This window comes from Rattus rattus, chromosome 1 (assembly GCF_011064425.1).
Source record: "Rattus rattus isolate New Zealand chromosome 1, Rrattus_CSIRO_v1, whole genome shotgun sequence".
Classification (NCBI taxonomy): Eukaryota; Metazoa; Chordata; class Mammalia; order Rodentia; family Muridae; genus Rattus; species Rattus rattus.
The window spans coordinates 271,471,524-271,489,180 of record NC_046154.1 but is presented as its reverse complement, the minus strand read 5'-3'; the positions used below and the strand labels follow the sequence as shown (position 1 = coordinate 271,489,180).

General features: G+C 50.1%; 1 protein-coding gene across 2 annotated transcripts; it reads left to right on the top strand.

Annotated features, from left to right (window-relative positions):
• The first annotated feature begins 234 nt into the window (after nucleotides 1–234).
• On the top strand, nucleotides 235–17,464 carry Ddx23 (DEAD-box helicase 23). Of its 2 annotated transcripts, none has more exons than XM_032886001.1 (17): nucleotides 235–339; nucleotides 4,977–5,182; nucleotides 5,337–5,447; nucleotides 9,380–9,473; nucleotides 9,893–9,958; nucleotides 10,408–10,546; nucleotides 10,887–11,020; nucleotides 11,118–11,230; nucleotides 11,396–11,539; nucleotides 11,632–11,857; nucleotides 12,142–12,287; nucleotides 12,546–12,723; nucleotides 13,942–14,184; nucleotides 15,022–15,173; nucleotides 15,379–15,487; nucleotides 16,138–16,312; nucleotides 16,678–17,464. In XM_032886001.1, the coding sequence occupies exons 2-17, from the start codon at nucleotides 4,977–4,979 to the stop codon at nucleotides 16,899–16,901; spliced, it is 2,460 nt and encodes an 819-aa protein (XP_032741892.1). In that variant the 5' UTR covers nucleotides 235–339; the 3' UTR covers nucleotides 16,902–17,464. The 2 variants fall into 2 exon arrangements, with proteins under 2 accessions (XP_032741892.1, XP_032741899.1); XM_032886008.1 differs by having other exon boundaries at nucleotides 271–384; nucleotides 16,678–17,454.
• The last annotated feature ends 193 nt before the right edge of the window (nucleotides 17,465–17,657 follow it).

Genomic DNA, 17,657 nt, shown 5'->3' with positions numbered 1-17,657 from the left:
ACTGCAATATCTACTAGAAGATTCCAGGAAGCCTGTGCTGCAGAAGAACCTTGTAAGAAAGTAGAAAGACAACATTTGGAAAATTCTTTCTCCTACAGACACCGAATCTTCAGCAAACCACATTACCCAGAAGACCACGCAACCTGGTCAGCCCTCGCGCCGTGCATTCTGGGATTGGTAGTTTTAGGGGCTAATTCGTCAGCTCGCGCGGTGAAGGCCCAGGAACTCGCTTTCCCGGCTCCCCGCGCGGCCAGGGTGCTCCTCCGTGATCAGGAAACGCGAAAGATGGCGACTGTTCGGCGACGTTGAGGCCGCGTTAGGCGGTTCAGGCGCGGGGTGGTGAGTCTTGGCGGTGGAGGCGGCTCCCACGAGTTTGGAGAGTGGGTGAGGAGCAGGAAGATAGCCGTAGCTTCAGTCTCTGGGACCAGACGGGGAAGAACGCTTCAGGGAAGGGGCACGAGCCCGGGCATCTCTGGCGGGCAAAAGCGAAGGGGCGCGGGCCCCGGGTGCAGTGTTGGCTGCCCGGGGCACAGGCCACCTCCAGGACTATATTATGAGCCTAGACTTTGGCCCATGGACATCGCGCTTGCTATACCTCAGTCTGACCTAATTCTTGTTCCCTTACTTCGGCCAGACTGGAACTCTGATGTGCTCCCAGAACCCACTCCGTGCCTTCCGGCTTCGGCGTTGCCAGTATCAATTGCTTTTGCCGGAGATTAGTTCTAACCCTAACCCACAGTTGCACATATCTTCAAATTCTACCCATACTTTAAAAAGATCTACTTCCTCTGTGGATCCTTCCATATCCTCTTTACGAATGGAAAGAAACGGCAACTTTGGATTCTACGTCTGAGCGGCTTATACTTGGCGTGTCTCATGCCTTCTGCAGCTTCCTGTGGACAGAATTTCATTTTGTAATTTCCACAGGGCCTACAAATGAATCGTGCATATATAGTAGCGCTTGATTAACAATTAAGTGAAAATTGGCCTTTGCCCTACAGAGAACTGGGAAGCACGGCCAGGGTCTTTTGTAGCTTAAGCTGGCCTTGAATTCAATATGCAGCTTACTCTGTTCTGTCTTTGGGTGCTCAGTACTGCCTTCACCTTCCTAGTGCTGTGATTACAGTTACTACTAAGTATTTTCCGTAATTAAAAAAAATACGTCAATATATTTCCTTATAAGTCACCAGAGTAATCCTTTTCTAAGATAATTTTTGGTTGTATCATACTCTGCTTAAAGTTCTTCTAATGTTCTTGTTGAGATTAAGTTGAAATTTAGACGTCCTTGCCCTGGCCCCTAACAGGGTATTTTGCTTTTATTGCCTGTTCCCATTCTCTCCCAGACAAACATCACTCAAGCTATGTCTTCTTTCTTCCTTTCTTTCTTTTAAGATTTATTTATTTATCTTATGTATAGGACCGCATTGTCCTTGACACACCGGAAGAGGGCATCAGTTCTCATTACAGATGGTTGTGAGCCACCATGTGATTGCTGGGATTTGAACTCAGGACCTCTGGAAGAGCAGCCAGTGCTCTTAACTGCTGAGCCATCTCTCCAGCCCCTTCTTTTCCTTTTTTTATTACAGCTATAGTGAAAGCCACCAGTAATCTCCACTTTGCCCCCCAAATCTCTAGTTCCTACTCTTGGTTTTAAGTTGAAAACCACATACCTTTGACATGGTTTATAACAATTTCATGATTTGACTTTACTCATTGATTTTTTTTTTCTTTTTTTGGTATGGGTGTTTTTCATGCATTTATGTCCATGCACCACTTGAGTGCCTAGTGTTTGAGGAGGTCAAAACAAGGCGTTGGATCTCCTGGAATTTGCAGCTGCTTGCTTGCCAGTCATCATGTGGATACTGGGGACCAAACCCAGGTCCTCTGGTAGAGCAGCCAGTGCTCTTAACCACCGTCCATCTCTCCAGCCCCTAACCTTGTCTTTTTAAAAAAAATTATTGGTTACCTATTTTATCGTAAAGTAGGTCAGTTGTGGAGGTCGGCTCTCTTTCTATCGTGTGGGTCCCAGGGATCGATCTCAGACGGTCAGGCTTGTAGTAGGCCTGTCTTCCCACTGAGCCAGTCTGTGGCCCTCCCGCTGACCTAACCCGGCATCAGCGTCCCTGTGGGTCAGTACCCACTGAACCACAGTGTCTGGGGAGCGAGCATCATCCCCTCACTGCTTGCTGTCTCTGTCTGCAGCTCTTTTTCCTGATCACCCCACGGCTGTTTCTTCCAGCATCAGGTCTCAGTGTAACTGCCAGCCTAAGGAGTCTTCCCTGAGAGTTTCTTCTTATCTCCAGACCATATTACTCCGTTTGGTTACCGATTTGAGCTCATTCTGAGTATCTGAAATAATGTGGCACAGTGAATTCATGCTCCATGAAACCATGAATTTGTGTTAGTTATAACGTCTTCTCCAGGACCCAGAACAGCTCCTGGCACTAGAAGGTGTACAGTTGTTGAAAGAACGAGGCCAGATATGGTGCATGCACTTTTAATCCCAACAGATTGAGGCAGATCTTTGTGAATTTGAGACCATCCTGGTCTACACAGTGAATTTCAGGCCAGCCAAGGGACATATAGATAGGTGATATCCCAAAAACAAACAAACAAACAAACAAACAAACAAACAAAATCAAAAAACAGGCTGGAGAGACAGCTCAGTGGTTAAGAACCCTGGATGCCCTTCCAGAGGTCCTGAGTTCAAATCCTAGCAACCACATGGTGGCTCACAACCATCTGTAATGGGATCTGATGCCCTCTTCTGGTGTCTTAAGACAGCTACAGTGTATTTATATATAATAAATATATAATAAATCTTTTAAAACAGACAAACAAAAAACCCAAGGATGCTTTATAAAGAACGGTTTTATTGGGGAGCTGGAGAGATGGCTCAGAGGTTAAGAGCACTGTCTGCTCTTCCAGAGGTCCTGAGTTCAATTCCCAGCAACCACATGGTGGCTCACAACCATCTGTAATGAGATCTGGTGCCCTCTCTGGCCTGCAGGTATACATGTATACATAATAAATAATTTTAAAAAAGAAAAAAAAAGTCTTTTTTTCCTTTTTCTGTTGGGCTGTTTTCTTAGGGCTGTAAGTAGGAGAGACATACAGTGAAGTGCGTGACATGCTGACTAAGACTGTCATTTTTTAGGTCATTGTGAGATAAAACTTGGTCATCTTCATCTTCAGAAAGCGATGTTTGTTCAGTGGGTTTTTTCATCTTTGATTTCATCGTAATTAACTTCTTAGGCGTATGGCACAGGAGATGAGGAGTGTAACAAAATGCTCAGGGTACTGATATTCCAGCCGAGCCATCTAGGAATAAAATAAGCCCTTAAGATAATGTGTCCCAAGTCGTAGGGACGAAGATGGAATAGAGGCAGCTTCAGACTTGTGTGTCCCTTTAACCCCTAGTAAGTTAGGTTTTGTAGTTCAAGAATAGTTGGCAGTGTGCTTGGGGTGCTGTGCAGCATACCCCACGGAGGAGGGGAGTAGATTAGACTCCTGCTCAAATCTCACAAGTAGACAGTAGACAGGCCTGTCTGCCTAAAGAAGACAGACCCCGCCCAGGCTGTGAGACCTGAGGAGATCAGCAGCCTGTCAGCCACGCCCCTCTGGGACATCTAGATAAGACACTTTCCATCGCTTATGTTTGATACTGAAATAAGTAGAGGTTCCCAGGCAGTTGACAAAAATGCTTGGAGCTCCTGTGCACCCTTCACAGGTTTTCTATTGCTTAACTAGAGGTACAGTGCGTGTGTACGCGCATGTGCGTGTGTGTATGTGTAGTGTGTGTGTATGTGTGTAGTGTGTGTATATATATGTGTACTGTATAGTGTGTGTGTGTGTAGTGTGTGTATATATGTGTAGTGTGTGTGTGTGTGTGTGTATGTGTAGTGTGTAGGTAGTCAGGTAGGTAGTTCAGAAGTTGACATTAGGGGTCACTGTCTACCATACTTTATTTAATTTAAAAATCCTTGACACTTCACATTTATTTATATTCTGCATGTACTCGTTTACACACTTGCTGCAGTGCACGTGCGAAAGTTAGAGGATGAGTTTTAGGACCTGGTTCTTCCTTCCCCTGTGTAGATTCTGGGAATCAGACATAGTGGGTTTTTTTTGTTTTGTTTTGTTTTTTTAAGTACTTTTTTTTTTCTTTTTTTCTGGAGCTGGAGACTGAACCCAGGGCCTTGGGCTTGTTAGGCAAGCGCTCTACCTCTGAGCTAAATCCCCAACCCAGATATAGTTTTAAAGATTTATTTGTTTATGTGAGTACACTGTTGCTGTCTTCAGACACACCAGAAGAGGGCATCAGATCCCATTACTGATGGTTGTGAGCCACCATGTGGTTGCTGGGAATTGAACTCAGGACCTCTGGAAGAGCAGTCAGTGCTCTTAACCGCTGAGCCATCTCTCCAGCCCTGCATTGTCTTTTGAAACAGGTTTCACTGAACACAGAGTTCATTGGCTTGGTCACGCAGGCCACTGGGCTTCAGGGTCCATCTGTCTGTCTTAGTGGGTTCTCACATGGGCACTGAGATCCGGGTTCTGGTCTTCATGCTTGTACAGTGGACACCTTAGACCAAGCCATTTCCCCAGCCCCTATTGGTGCATTTCTTTAAATCTGAGTAAAAGTGTTTTTCTTCTCCTCTGCTGTTTTGTTTTTAAATGGTGTTGATTACTTTCTGTTTTTGAGATAATAGTCCCGGCTAGCTCTGTCCCAACAATCGAATAGCGAACATCTAAGAAGAAATCACGGGGAGACAAAATAGTGTGATGAATGAGTATGGGCTTTTCAGATAGACTACCAGGTCTTTGCTATTTAGAACTTGTGTTACCTCAGGCAAGTTAGTGTGTGTACCTGTGCCTCAGTTTCCTCTTCTGTGAAGCAGGTATACCAATACACGTATTGATAGTTTTGAGGGTTGCAGAACTGTACATGATGAGAACTTGTCATTCTCACGAAGATGGCAGGAGAACTGGCTGACAAGAAGGACCGAGACGCATCACCCAAGGAAGAAAGGAAGCGATCGCGGACTCCTGAAAGAGATCGCGATAGAGACCGGGACCGGAAGTCCTCCCCATCTAAAGACCGGAAGAGGCATCGCTCACGGGATAGGCGTCGAGGAGGTAGTCGTTCTCGCTCTCGGTCCCGTTCCAAGTCTACAGAGAGGTAAAGTGACTGTATTCTGTTACACGGGGTGGGGAATGAGGTGGGGGATGTTGGCGCTTCAGTGTGAAGCAACTACATGGGAACCTTCTTAGGCCTCAGGGAGGTAAGAAACTCTAGAACCAGCAAGGGATTTCTTCAATTTTCTGTCTTCCAGGGAACGACGGCACAAAGAACGGGAACGAGATAAGGAACGGGATCGGAGTAAGAAGGAGCGGGAGCGGGACAAGGATGGCCACCGGCGGGACAAGGACCGCAAGAGATCCAGGTAAGGGGTGACTGGGCTTTAGGGGCTGTAGTCAGCTCTCCTGCTCTGAAGCTTAGCTTCATGGGAGATCCCATCGGCAGTGTCTACAGAATCATTTTTCACAGAACGCATGTGCCTTTCCATATATTTGTTTGTTTGAATAATCACTGTCTTCTTACATGGCCTGGGTGGCCCGCAACTTCCTGTATAGACCAGTTGTGGATGGCCTTGAACTCTTGCTCCTGCTGCCTCGGAAGAGCAGGGATTGCAGGTGTGAGTCTCAGCTCAGCATGTGTTCTTCAGAGAGTAGCCGTGACCTATGGAAATGATTAGTACTCCCTTGACCCAGAAAACCCTACAAAACCTAGTAAATCAAGAAGGCCAAGTCTTTACACTCATTTTGACACCTGTGTAATCGCCTAGGCCACCAAAGGTATGCAGATTTGAAAAGCCACCAGGTATCTGGAAATGTCCCTTTATAAAAGCGGTGTTGAGCATCCCAGCAGGATAGTGGTAGAGTCCATAGGTGTGCCCAAGCCCAACGGGCCAGACACAGGGTCAGTGCTCACAAACAGCACTGTTGGCTGCTCCAGCCGAGAAATGTAGAGTGATGCTGAGCGGGGGTTAGAGGGTGACTGTCGGCACTGGACAGCAAGGGGAACAAAGCACCTCAGATGCGCGGTGCACTATGGGGCTTGCGGTCAGATTGACTCGTGTGTGAGCTTCCCTCCTCATTAAGATGATCCTCATGGAAGAGGAACAGACTGTTTCCCAAGCCAGAAAAGGCTGAACAAATGGGAATGATATCCCAGAAAAAAGCCAAGAAACAAGGACTTATGGGACAGGGATTAATTCAGCATAAAATAAATGTAAATAAAAGTAAAAAAAAGAAAAACAGGAAAATAAAATGAAATGGGGTTCAGATCCCAGCATCTACAATGAAAGTCAGTGCTGCTATGTTCTCCCTCTGCAATCTCAGTACCTGTGGAGCAGAGGCAGGAGGATTGCTGAGACTTGCTGGCCGCCAGCCTGGCTCCAGTTCAGTAAGAAACTCTGTCTCAAAGTAGGGAAGAATGTGATGGAGCAAGACATGTGATACCTTCCTGTGTCCTCTGCACACACGTGTACATGCACACACCCCAGCAAGCACAGTAATTCAGGTCACATTTTGAAGTCCAGGTTATTTTTGGAACTGAGAAATTACTTGAAAAGCTTATCAGTTAATCAAACATCCCAATAGCTCCATTATAAAATTCAATTTTTACCTAAGCTACGTAAAATAACTTTAGTAGAATATCTTTTAAAAAGTTTGATTTGGACAGGAGAGCTGTGTCGTGCTTAAGAGCACTGGCTGCTCTTACAGAGGACCTGGGTCAGCTCCCAGCCCCTACGTCAGGTGTTTTCACAAGTCCCTGCAACTCCAGTGCCATGGCCTCTGGCCTCCTGGAGCACCCCTGCCACACACACACACATAATCAAAAATAAAAGTGCATTCTTAACTATAAAACAGATTTATTGGGTTGGGGATTTAGCTCAGTGGTAGAGTGCTTGCCTAGCAAACACAAGGCCCTGGGTTCGATCCCCAGCTCCAGAAAAAAAAAAAAAGAAAAAGAAAAAAGAAAAAAAAAACAGATTTATTATATGTTTGTGTGTGTGTTGCCTACATGTGTGCATATGCACCATCTGTGTGCCTGGAGCATACCGAGGTCAGGAGGGGGCATTGGATGCTCTGGGACTGGAGTTACGTGTGGTTCTGAGGCTGCTGGGAACTGAACCTGGGTCCCCTGCAAGATCAGCCAGTGCTCTTACCCCATGAACTTTTTGTTTGTTTGGGATTTTGGTTTTTTCTTTTTTCTTTTTTTTTTGGAGCTGGGGACCAAACCCAGGGCCTTGCGGTTGCTTAGCAAGCGCTCTACCACTGAGCTAAATCCCAACCCCGGTTTTTTCTTTTTTAAAGCATAACAGATTTTGATTTACTAAGAAAAAGTGAGGAAGAGTTTCTGAGAACTGGCAAGACGGCTCTGCGGGTTAAAGCTGACCAATGAGTCTGATGACCTGTGCTTGATCCCCAGAACCCACAGGAGGAGAGGAGAGAGCTGACTTCCATCAGTTCCTCTGACCTCTGACATATTTGCAGGCACTTGGGTGCATGCGCATGCGCGAACACACACATACACACACACATACACACACACACACACACACACACACACACACACTATGTAGCAAGAGAAAAGTTTAAGCTGTGTGGGTGTGGTGGTGGCACAGGCCTTTAATCCCAGCACTTAGGAGGCAGAGGCGGCCAGGCTTGGTCTACAGAGTGAGTTCTAGGACAGCCAGGGCTACACAGAGAAAGCCTATCTGGCAAAACAACAGAGAAGGGGAGGGGGGAGAGAGGGAGAGGGAGTGAGCCGAGAGTGAGACAGGATCCAAGGGAACACTGAGCTGCGACTGTAGAGTTCTGTCAGGCTCATGTGAGGTGTGGGCTAAAGGGAAGACGACCTTATAGGAGCTCCGCAGGGTTCCCTGCGCTGTCTTACAGCACATGTAAAGCAGCTGAGCTGGGGATACTGAGCAGGGGAAAGATAAACCAGGGTGCAAACCGCAGGACCTCCTCTGCGGGAAGGGCTCGGCTGCGAGTCTTCAATTCACTGGGTGAATAAGGCGCACGGTTTTACTTTTCAGTGTGCAACTGTTGTTTAGCTTTTTTCTTTTTAGAGTTTTCGTTCGGGGGTCTATGCAAAGTAGAGTTCTTCTGTATTTCAGGTTGGCCTGGAACTCGCTGTGTAGCACAGGCTAGCCTAGAACTTGGATTCTCTTGCCTCAGACTCTTGAGTGCTGAGATTGTAGGCATACACCACTATACCTGGTTTTTATTTTTGTTTTTTGAGATTTATTTATCTTATTTCGTGCATATGAGTGTTTTGCCTCAAATATGTTTGTGCACCACATGAGTCCTTTGTGCCCATGGAGGTCAAAAGAGGGTGTCCAATCCCTTAGAACTGGAGCTTCAGATGGTAGTGAGCCACCATATGGGTGCTGGGAACTGAACCTGGGTCTTCCTTGAGAGCAGCAAGTGCCTAACCACCAACCATCTCTCCTGCGTCTGTTTCTGTTTGGTTGGCTTTGGTTTTTAGACAGGGTCCCACATGGTAGCCATGGAGGTATTGTCTCAGTCCTGCATGCTGGAGTTCCAGCTGTGAGCTGGCCATGTGCCTGTCTCGTTGCTCTTTTAACAGCATTTCCCCTTTTTTCTTCCCCTGTTTAAAAGCCTCTCATGTTCCTTCCTCTCTTTCAAATTCATGACCTCCTCTTTCCTTTTCATGCATGAATTGTTACGCACGTGTGTGTGTGTGTGTGTGTGTGTGTGTTCTGAAGTACACAGATGGCCTGCTCAGCACCTACAATGTAACAGTCAGTGTGCTCACTCCTAGAGAACACTTTCTCTTGATCTCAGCATCCCTGGTTGCCTGTAGTCCTTTGTATGGTTGAGGAGAGCTTTCCCCTAGCTGTGGTAGCATGGCCGTGTTTAGGTGATCATGTTGGTGAGACTTCATGGGTGTGAATTTTCTTTCCTAGGACAAAGTCTTTCTGTGTAGCCCTGGATGTCCCAAAACTATGTAGACCAGGCTGGCCCCAAATTCATAAAGTTCTGTTTGCCTATGTCTGGCTCCTGGGATTAAAGGTGTGTGTCACCACACGCTGACTCTTTGGAGTTTTTGATAATAGCAGTAAAGGTCCACTTTTCTGAAAAAGGCAGAGTGGGGCCAAGATGGAGCCTAATTGGGTTTCAGAGCAGGCAGGGGACCAGGCCATGCTTCTGAAAGCTTTAGGACATGATGAATGACCAGTCCTGAGTGGTATAATGTCTATTTTCCTTTGGAGGCTCAGCATGAACCTCAGTCAGGGGCTGGGGGAAGACAGCTGTGAACCTTTCTCCTTTTTCCTTAAAGCTTGTCTCCTGGTCGAGGAAAAGATTTCAAGTCTCGGAAGGACAGAGATTCTAAGAAGGGTGACGAGGATGAGCATGGTGACAAGAGGCCTAAGGTAAAGGCGGGCTGATGCCTCTCTGTCTCCTTTAAGGGAGATACCCTCCACCCCCACCCCAGAGACAGTCTCTCTGTGAAACCCCGGATGGCCTGGAACTCACAGAGATCCTCCTGCCTCTGCCTCCCCAGTGCTGGGATTGAACGTGCATACCACTGTCAGTGCCCAGCTCAGGAAGAGGGTCTTCTTGTATTTTTTTTTTCAATGATTCCTTCATATTTTTTATATGCACTGGTGTTTGTATGCATGTCTGTGTGAGGGGTGTCGGGTCCTGGAACTAGAGTTAGACAGTCGTATGCTTCCGTATGGGAACTGATTCTGGGTCCTGTGGAAGGGCAGCTGCTATTAACTTCCGAGCCATGTCTCTAGCTCCATGTGGGAGAATCTTCATAAACCAAGTTCCCTTGTTTTATGCTCAGATCCAGCCACTGTCCCTGGAGGAACTTCTGGCCAAGAAAAAGGCTGAGGAAGAAGCTGAAGCTAAGGTAAGACTTGGGCGTCTGGGTTAATATGTTCTGGAGGCCATAACAAATGCCACCAACTGGGTAGCCTCAGCATCGGAGTTCCAGGAGTGAGAGGCCTTGTCTGCGGTATCGGTAGTTAGTCTGCCGACCCTGTTCTCAGAGATAGACGCCTTTGCTGTCCTTACAATCACCTCTGTGGGCACTCCTCTCCTCAGAGCGCTGATCTGTTATTTTCTCATGGACCTACCATGCTAGGCAGCTGCTGTGTTTCCGCCATGACACCCGGCTATACCTGCAGCCCTATTTCTGATGAGCAAAGACTTTAGTCCATAACAGAGTCCTAGGCCTCTGTGTTTTATCATAATATTTACCATCTTAGCAAGTAGATAGGACCTTCCTGGGTCTCTCTGGCAGTGATGCGGTCGTTTCCAGCTGCTAGACACTGTTAACCCTTCCCTTCTCTCTTGAAGCCCAAATTCCTCTCCAAAGCAGAGCGAGAGGCTGAAGCTCTGAAGCGGCGGCAGCAGGAGGTGGAGGAGCGACAGAAGATGCTCGAAGAAGAGAGGAAGAAAAGGAAACAGTTCCAGGATTTGGGCAGGAAGATGCTGGGTTGGTTTTCTGTCCTGTGCAGAAAGGGTGGGGTGACATTATGGAGAGAGATAGAAGCCCAGACTGGAGCTGTAGGTAACGGTGGAACTTGCCTACCATACAAAAGGCCCTGGGTTTGATCTCCAGCCATTACAAAAAGAAAGGGAGGGTGGAGGACAGGGGCTTGTTTGTTCCAGGGCTTGGGAAAGGAAAGAATGGTGAAAGTGTATGGAAATATCTGTTAGGTCCCCATTCTGCCATGTGTCCCCTCGCTTTCCTCACTTGTCCCTGCTAACTGGATCCCTTCCCTGACCTCTTCCTCCCACTGAGCCTTTCTGCTGCTTTCCTGCTTTGTCTGCAGAAGACCCTCAGGAAAGGGAACGGAGGGAACGCAGGGAAAGGATGGAGCGGGAGACCAATGGCAACGAGGATGAGGAGGGCCGGCAGAAGATCCGGGAGGAGAAGGACAAGAGCAAGGAGCTGCACGCTATTAAGGTGCGGGCCGAGACCCCACAGACCAGGCTTAGTCACCGGTCACTCTGGTCTCAGGTCAGGGCTGAGGCTGACCAGCTCTGTGCTCTTTCCCTGATAGGAGCGTTACCTGGGTGGCATCAAAAAACGGCGCCGGACAAGGCATCTCAATGACCGCAAGTTTGTGTTTGAGTGGGATGCGTCTGAAGACACCTCCATTGACTACAACCCCCTGTGAGTGGCTTCGTGCCCACATCCTGGGGCTTGGACACTGGGTGGTCCTGAAGGCTGGCGGGGCTAGGATGGGAAGTGATAGGCCGGCTGGGGGAGAACTGTTACTCACGGGCAGTCTGCCCTTGCCTTGAACACCTCGTTTCTCTCCCTCTGTCTCCGTCCCAGGTACAAAGAACGGCACCAGGTGCAGCTGTTGGGGCGGGGCTTCATTGCGGGCATTGACCTAAAGCAGCAGAAGCGAGAACAGTCCCGTTTCTATGGAGACCTAATGGAAAAGAGACGAACCCTGGAAGAGAAGGAGCAGGAGGAGTGAGTGATTGGGTCAGGGTGGTTGGGTGGAGCCTGCGGTCTATGAGAAGGAGTCTTCGGGTTTTGTCTAACCTCCATCATACCTGCTTCAGAGCAAGACTCCGCAAACTTCGTAAGAAGGAAGCCAAGCAACGCTGGGATGATCGCCACTGGTCCCAGAAGAAGTTGGATGAGATGACGGACAGGGACTGGCGGATCTTTCGGGAAGACTATAGCATCACCACCAAAGGTGGCAAGATTCCCAATCCTATTCGGTCCTGGAAAGATTCGTCTCTGCCCCCGCATATCCTGGAAGTCATTGATAAGTGTGGCTACAAGGTAAGGGCAGACTGGCCCAGAGCACTGTGTTCTAGGACTGTAGATGTAGTTGGGACTGGAGAGCTTCGTTCCTTCTCTATTTAGTGTCTTCTCTGCCCACAGCACCAGACTAACTGTGCCTGTCACTTTGTATGGAGTATGGGCTTTAGGCCTGCGTTTTCCTGTGGGCCCCTTCCTATGTGTCTGAGGTCTATGGTAGTAGCATGCTTTGCCCACTGTGTTAGCACTGTCCATCTCAGATAGTGTGATTCTCTGCCCATGACTTTTCTTCTGGGTCACCGTAGGAGCCAACACCTATCCAGCGTCAGGCCATTCCCATTGGGCTACAGAATCGTGACATCATTGGCGTAGCTGAGACTGGCAGTGGCAAGACAGCAGCCTTCCTCATACCATTACTGGTCTGGATCACCACACTTCCCAAAATTGACAGGTAGGCTCGGCTCGTCATCAGGTGCCTGGATTGGTGGGTAGGGCAGGCGAGGCAGACTGGAATCAGAGGCTGTGGAGAGAGGTCTTGCCTTCCCTTGCTCATCTGTAGTCAGGTTTTCACACGGGATCACCAACCCGCCCATTCCCATAGATGCTCTTACAAGGGACTTCGCCTTGTCCCGCTTGTGTTTGTCTTGTTCCGCTTGTGATTGGCCGAGACCAAAGCTTACGGAGCTGTGGGACGCCCTGTTTACTGCAGGATCGAAGAGTCCGACCAGGGCCCTTATGCCATCATCCTGGCTCCCACCCGTGAATTGGCTCAGCAGATCGAGGAAGAGACCATCAAGTTCGGAAAGCCACTAGGTATCCGCACCGTGGCTGTCATTGGTGGCATCTCCAGAGAGGACCAAGGCTTCAGGCTACGCATGGGTTGTGAGGTTTGTGTCTCTAATGAGCTTTAATTAATTACACCAGTATATACTTAAACACTAGTGACTAGTGCCATCACAGCAGCCATATGAGAGCAGGTAGTGACAGAGATCGTACACTTTTATAGATGAAGATGAGGTTAATAACTCGCCTAGAATCCAACACAGCCAGCTCTTAGTGAGCCCTGTGAGGGAGGGAATGGTTCACAGCCAAAGCCTGTGTTCTTACTAAAGCATGTTGTCGACATGCATTCCTCAGAGGTGGAGAGATCCTGTGAGGATCTGAGACCGTGATTCTCATGTAGACCTCTCAGTGTAGTCCTGCAAGTTCCTCCTTCCACAGTGTTCCCCGGCCTCTCTGCTTCCACAGTGCTCCCCGGCCTCTCTGCTTCCACAGTGCTCCCCAGCCTCTCTCCTTCCACAGTGCTCCCCGGCCTCTCTGCTTCCACAGTGCTCCCCAGCCTCTCTCCTTCCACAGTGCTCCCCGGCCTCTCTCCTTCCACAGTGCTCCCCAGCCTCTCCTTCCACAGTGCTCCCCTGCCTCTCTGCTTCCACAGTGCTCCCCAGCCTCTCTCCTTCCACAGTGCTCCCCGGCCTCTCTCCTTCCACAGTGCTCCCCTGCCTCTCTGCTTCCCCAGTGCTCCCCGTGCTCCCCAGCCTCTCCTTCCACAGTGCTCCCCAGCCTCTCTCCTTCCACAGTGCTCCCCAGCCTCTCTCCTTCCACAGTGCTCCCCAGCCTCTCTCCTTCCACAGTGCTCCCCAGCCTCTCCTTCCACAGCTCCCCAGCCTCCACAGTGCTCCCCACAGTGCTCCCCAGCCTCTCTGCTTCCACAGTGCTCCCCAGCCTCTCTCCTTCCACAGTGCTCCCCAGCCTCTCTCCTTCCACAGTGCTCCCCAGCCTCTCTGCTTCCACAGTGCTCCCCAGCCTCTCTCTTCCCACAGTGCTCCCTAGTGTTTTTCCATCTAAGCTAGTTCCTCATGATTCTGCCATCTGTCTAACCCTGGATGTTATTTAGAAACCCCATTTATTCCTGAAGGAAACTGAAGGTAGCAGATAGTTTCAGGTCCATTCTCTGGGACCTTAAGTACCAAATCTGGCTGGAGGTTGAGGGTCAGGTTCCTTAGCATTGAAGGTCTGTTGCCTAGGTGAGTAGATAGTTCATAGCAGAGAAAAAAAACAGGTGAGTTGTCTGCTAAAGCCATACATGGTTACACTGATCCTTCCAGATTGTGATCGCCACCCCAGGACGTCTGATTGACGTGCTGGAGAACCGTTACCTGGTGCTCAGCCGCTGCACCTATGTGGTTCTGGATGAGGCCGACAGGATGATCGACATGGGCTTCGAGCCAGATGTGCAGAAGATCCTGGAGCACATGCCTGTCAGCAACCAGAAGCCGGACACGGACGAGGCCGAGGACCCCGAGAAGATGTTAGCCAACTTTGAATCAGGAAAACATAAGTACCGTCAAGTAAGGCAGCTTTCTTGGGAGAACTTGAACCAGTTCCCAAGTCTTGTTTTCAGACCTTCCTTGCCTAGGGAGGGCCCAGTGCACACGCTTCCAGCGCGCTAACACTGCCGTACACGCTTCCAGCGCGCTAACACTGCCGCACACGCTTCCAGCATGCTAGCGGTGCAGAAGAAAAAGGTGCCAGGCATAGTGACTCATGGCAAAGCCCCAGCACTCGGGAGGAGGCAGGGAGATTGCCCAAGACTGAGGCTAGGTTGTCTTAGATGTGAGTTCCAGGCCAGGCAGATCTGCACAACAAGATCCTGTCTCAAAAGAGCTAAACAAAAGTAAGGACTGAGAGCTGATAAGCCGGCTCAGGTGGGAAGTTCCCAGCAAGCGCATGGTGGCTTGTGAGCATCTAGAAAGGGGTCTGACGCCCTCTTCTGGTGTGGAGGTGTAATACAGAGAACACTCGGGCATTAAAGAAAAGTAGACAAGCTGGGCACTGGCACACCTTTAGTCCAGCCTGTGGGAGGCAGAGGCAGGGGGATCTGAATCTGAGGCCAGCCTGGACTACAGAGTGAGTTCAAGGACAGGCAGGGCTGCAGAGAAACCCTGTCTTGAAAAACCTGTAATGATCATGGTGATGATGACCTGATGTGAGGAATCATGATGCTACTTGGATCCAGGTGGTAGCAAATGCTCTCGGTCCTTCCTAGCGCGAGACAAAAGGCAAAGAACACTGTTTCCCAGGGTGGCAGTGTTAGATTAATGTCTTAGCCTGAGTCGGGCTGCTTGGGCTGACAGTAGGGTGTGTAGTTCATCTGCCTGGGCTGAGCTGAACCTCCTGTTTTATAGACAGTCATGTTCACGGCTACCATGCCTCCAGCGGTGGAGCGTCTAGCCAGGAGCTATCTTCGGCGGCCTGCTGTGGTGTACATTGGCTCTGCAGGCAAGCCCCATGAGCGGGTGGAACAGAAGGTCTTCCTCATGTCCGAGTCAGAAAAGAGGTATGGGCGGGGCTGATCTGGGAGACCTGCGTGCTTTTGTCTGCGGTTTCTTTCTTTGTGGGGCGGCTGTGGGGTGGTTGCCTTGCTGTTTCCTCCTTTGCAAGGTCTCTGTTGAGGACCTTGGGTTTGTCCATTGCTGGGCTTGAGTGTTGGGGTTACTGAGTCTGGGTGGTATGTGTACCTTGTTCTCCTCCCCCTCCCCCAGGAAAAAGCTGCTGGCAATCCTGGAACAAGGTTTTGATCCACCCATCATCATCTTTGTCAACCAGAAGAAGGGTTGCGACGTGTTGGCCAAGTCTCTGGAGAAGATGGGGGTATGTCTGGCAGGCAGAGCAAAGCCAGCGCTGCAGCTCTCTGAAGCTAGGGATGGATGGGGATGTTGGCTCCCACTCGCTCTTTAATCTTTACACATCTAACAAACCAGGGCCACAGAAACTAGTGCATGGCTTGAGAAAGGGAGGAGAACTGATCAGTTGCTAGGATTCCCTTCTAGTCCGGCAGCCAGACGGGTGGGGCCAGTGTGAGGCTGGAGCCCTATGAGGGTGGGGGAGGGGTGCTGATGACCAGGCCTGTACTGCTCACCAGGTAAGGGGTGTCCTCAGCACTCAGCTCCTCATGTCCGTCGCCTTCCTAGCCTGTTACCTCCCCATTCCTTGCCCTGATTCTCCCTTAGAACCTGTCGTCTGCCTGGCTCCTCATCTCAGCACACTCCTGGGCCTCAGTCCCTATCCTGCCTGCCCCCAACAGGACGCCATGTTTTTGTTCATTCTTGCTCTAGTTCCTGTGTTCTTTCCTCACTTCACTGAACTTCTCTGGCTTCTATGCTCTCCCCTAGCATCGTCCTGCTCTCCCCTAGCATTGTCCTGCTCTCCCCTAGCATCATCCTGCTCTCCCCTAGCATCTGCTCTCCCCCTCTCCCTGTTTCCACTCCCTCTCCCTGAGCCTAGTGCTTTCTACCCTACAGTACAACGCCTGTACACTGCATGGTGGCAAAGGCCAGGAGCAGCGAGAATTCGCATTGTCCAACCTCAAGGCTGGAGCCAAGGATATTCTGGTGGCTACAGATGTGGCTGGTCGTGGTATCGATATCCAAGACGTGTCTATGGTTGTCAACTACGACATGGCCAAAAACATTGAAGGTGAGGCCTGCAGGGGTAGCTTCACTTCAGGGTTAGGAGAGAGGCCACTTACATTGTCCCTCTCAGAGTCAGGGTGCACCGAAAACTCTGCTTGAGTCTGGGGCGACGTCCCAGTGTCTAGGATGACACTTCATGGGGTGTAAAGATTGGCTCTGGCTGGGAGAGCCTTAGTGTTGCTGTGCGACAAGTCGGCAGTGGAGCGGGGGATGGGCAGAGTGGAGGGCACTCTGGATTCACCGGGTGTAGACAGCAGGAGGTGGATGGCTTGCCCATGGAGGTCTGTGGGGCAGAGGTTCCTTTTAAGAGTGGGCACCACGCACCAGGACATCTGACTTGGTCCCGAGTGACATTCTTCTGCTCCCTAGATTACATTCACCGAATTGGCCGCACAGGAAGAGCAGGCAAGAGTGGTGTAGCCATCACCTTCCTCACCAAAGAGGACTCAGCCGTGTTCTATGAACTGAAGCAAGCCATCCTGGAGAGCCCAGTGTCCTCTTGCCCTCCAGAGCTGGCAAACCACCCAGATGCCCAGCACAAGCCCGGCACCATCCTTACCAAGAAGCGCAGGGAAGAGACCATCTTTGCCTGACACAGCCCCTGAGTGGATGTGAAGCCATGCTCTGAAACTGGTGCCTGTCCTAAGCCCTCATGACCCCTCCAGGCTCTCGTCCTTGGCTCATGGGTCTTAGGAAGCAGCCAGAGTCCCTGGTTTGGAGCCTGTGAGGTGGGCTCCACGGGGACAGGAAGGGCTGTAGGAGGCAGGAGCAGCACGCTGTGGGGCAGCTGCCCAGCACGATCTCCAGCCTGAACAAACACCTGGTCACCTGGAGGGGACTTCCTCAGCACACCTGTGTGACTGTACAGCAGTAGTTGCCCTGAGTGACCCAGGGGATCTGGCATCATGAGGACTGTGGACCTTGGACTCTGTCACTCTGACAACTGGTTTCCCATTCGGAGTTTAAAGCAGGTTGAGCACCCTTAGAACTGCGCAGCCCTGTGCCACACCACCTCTGTGCCACGGGTGCTGTGCACTCTGGGCGTCCCTCCTCTCCCCGCCCCTCGGAGTTTAAGTCAGTAAAATTTGTTTTCTATTCTCTGAGAAGATAAGTTTGTATGTTCTGAGAATAAATACATGAATATTACAGTGTGTCAGCCCCTGGCTCCGCCCTCCTCTCTGGGAAACAAGTCAGGCCCGCAGCATTGGCTAAGTGAAGGGAGGCCTAGCTTCTCACATGGTTTATCTGCACGGGAGGGATGGAGGGGGCAGGATGGCAGTGTCTCCTGCTTTTCTGTGTGGAACTGCACCTGAGCCAACACGTGCTCCCTGCTCGCGGGGTGGGTTCTG

Coding starts and splice junctions, on each gene's coding strand:
- Ddx23 (XM_032886001.1), top strand. CDS start 4,977: ATGGCAGGAGAACTGGCTGACAAGAAGGACCGAGACGCATCACCCAAG. Junction 14,185..15,021: donor GAAAACATAAGTACCGTCAA/GTAAGGCAGCTT, acceptor CCTGTTTTATAG/ACAGTCATGTTCACGGCTAC. Junction 15,174..15,378: donor ATGTCCGAGTCAGAAAAGAG/GTATGGGCGGGG, acceptor CCCCTCCCCCAG/GAAAAAGCTGCTGGCAATCC.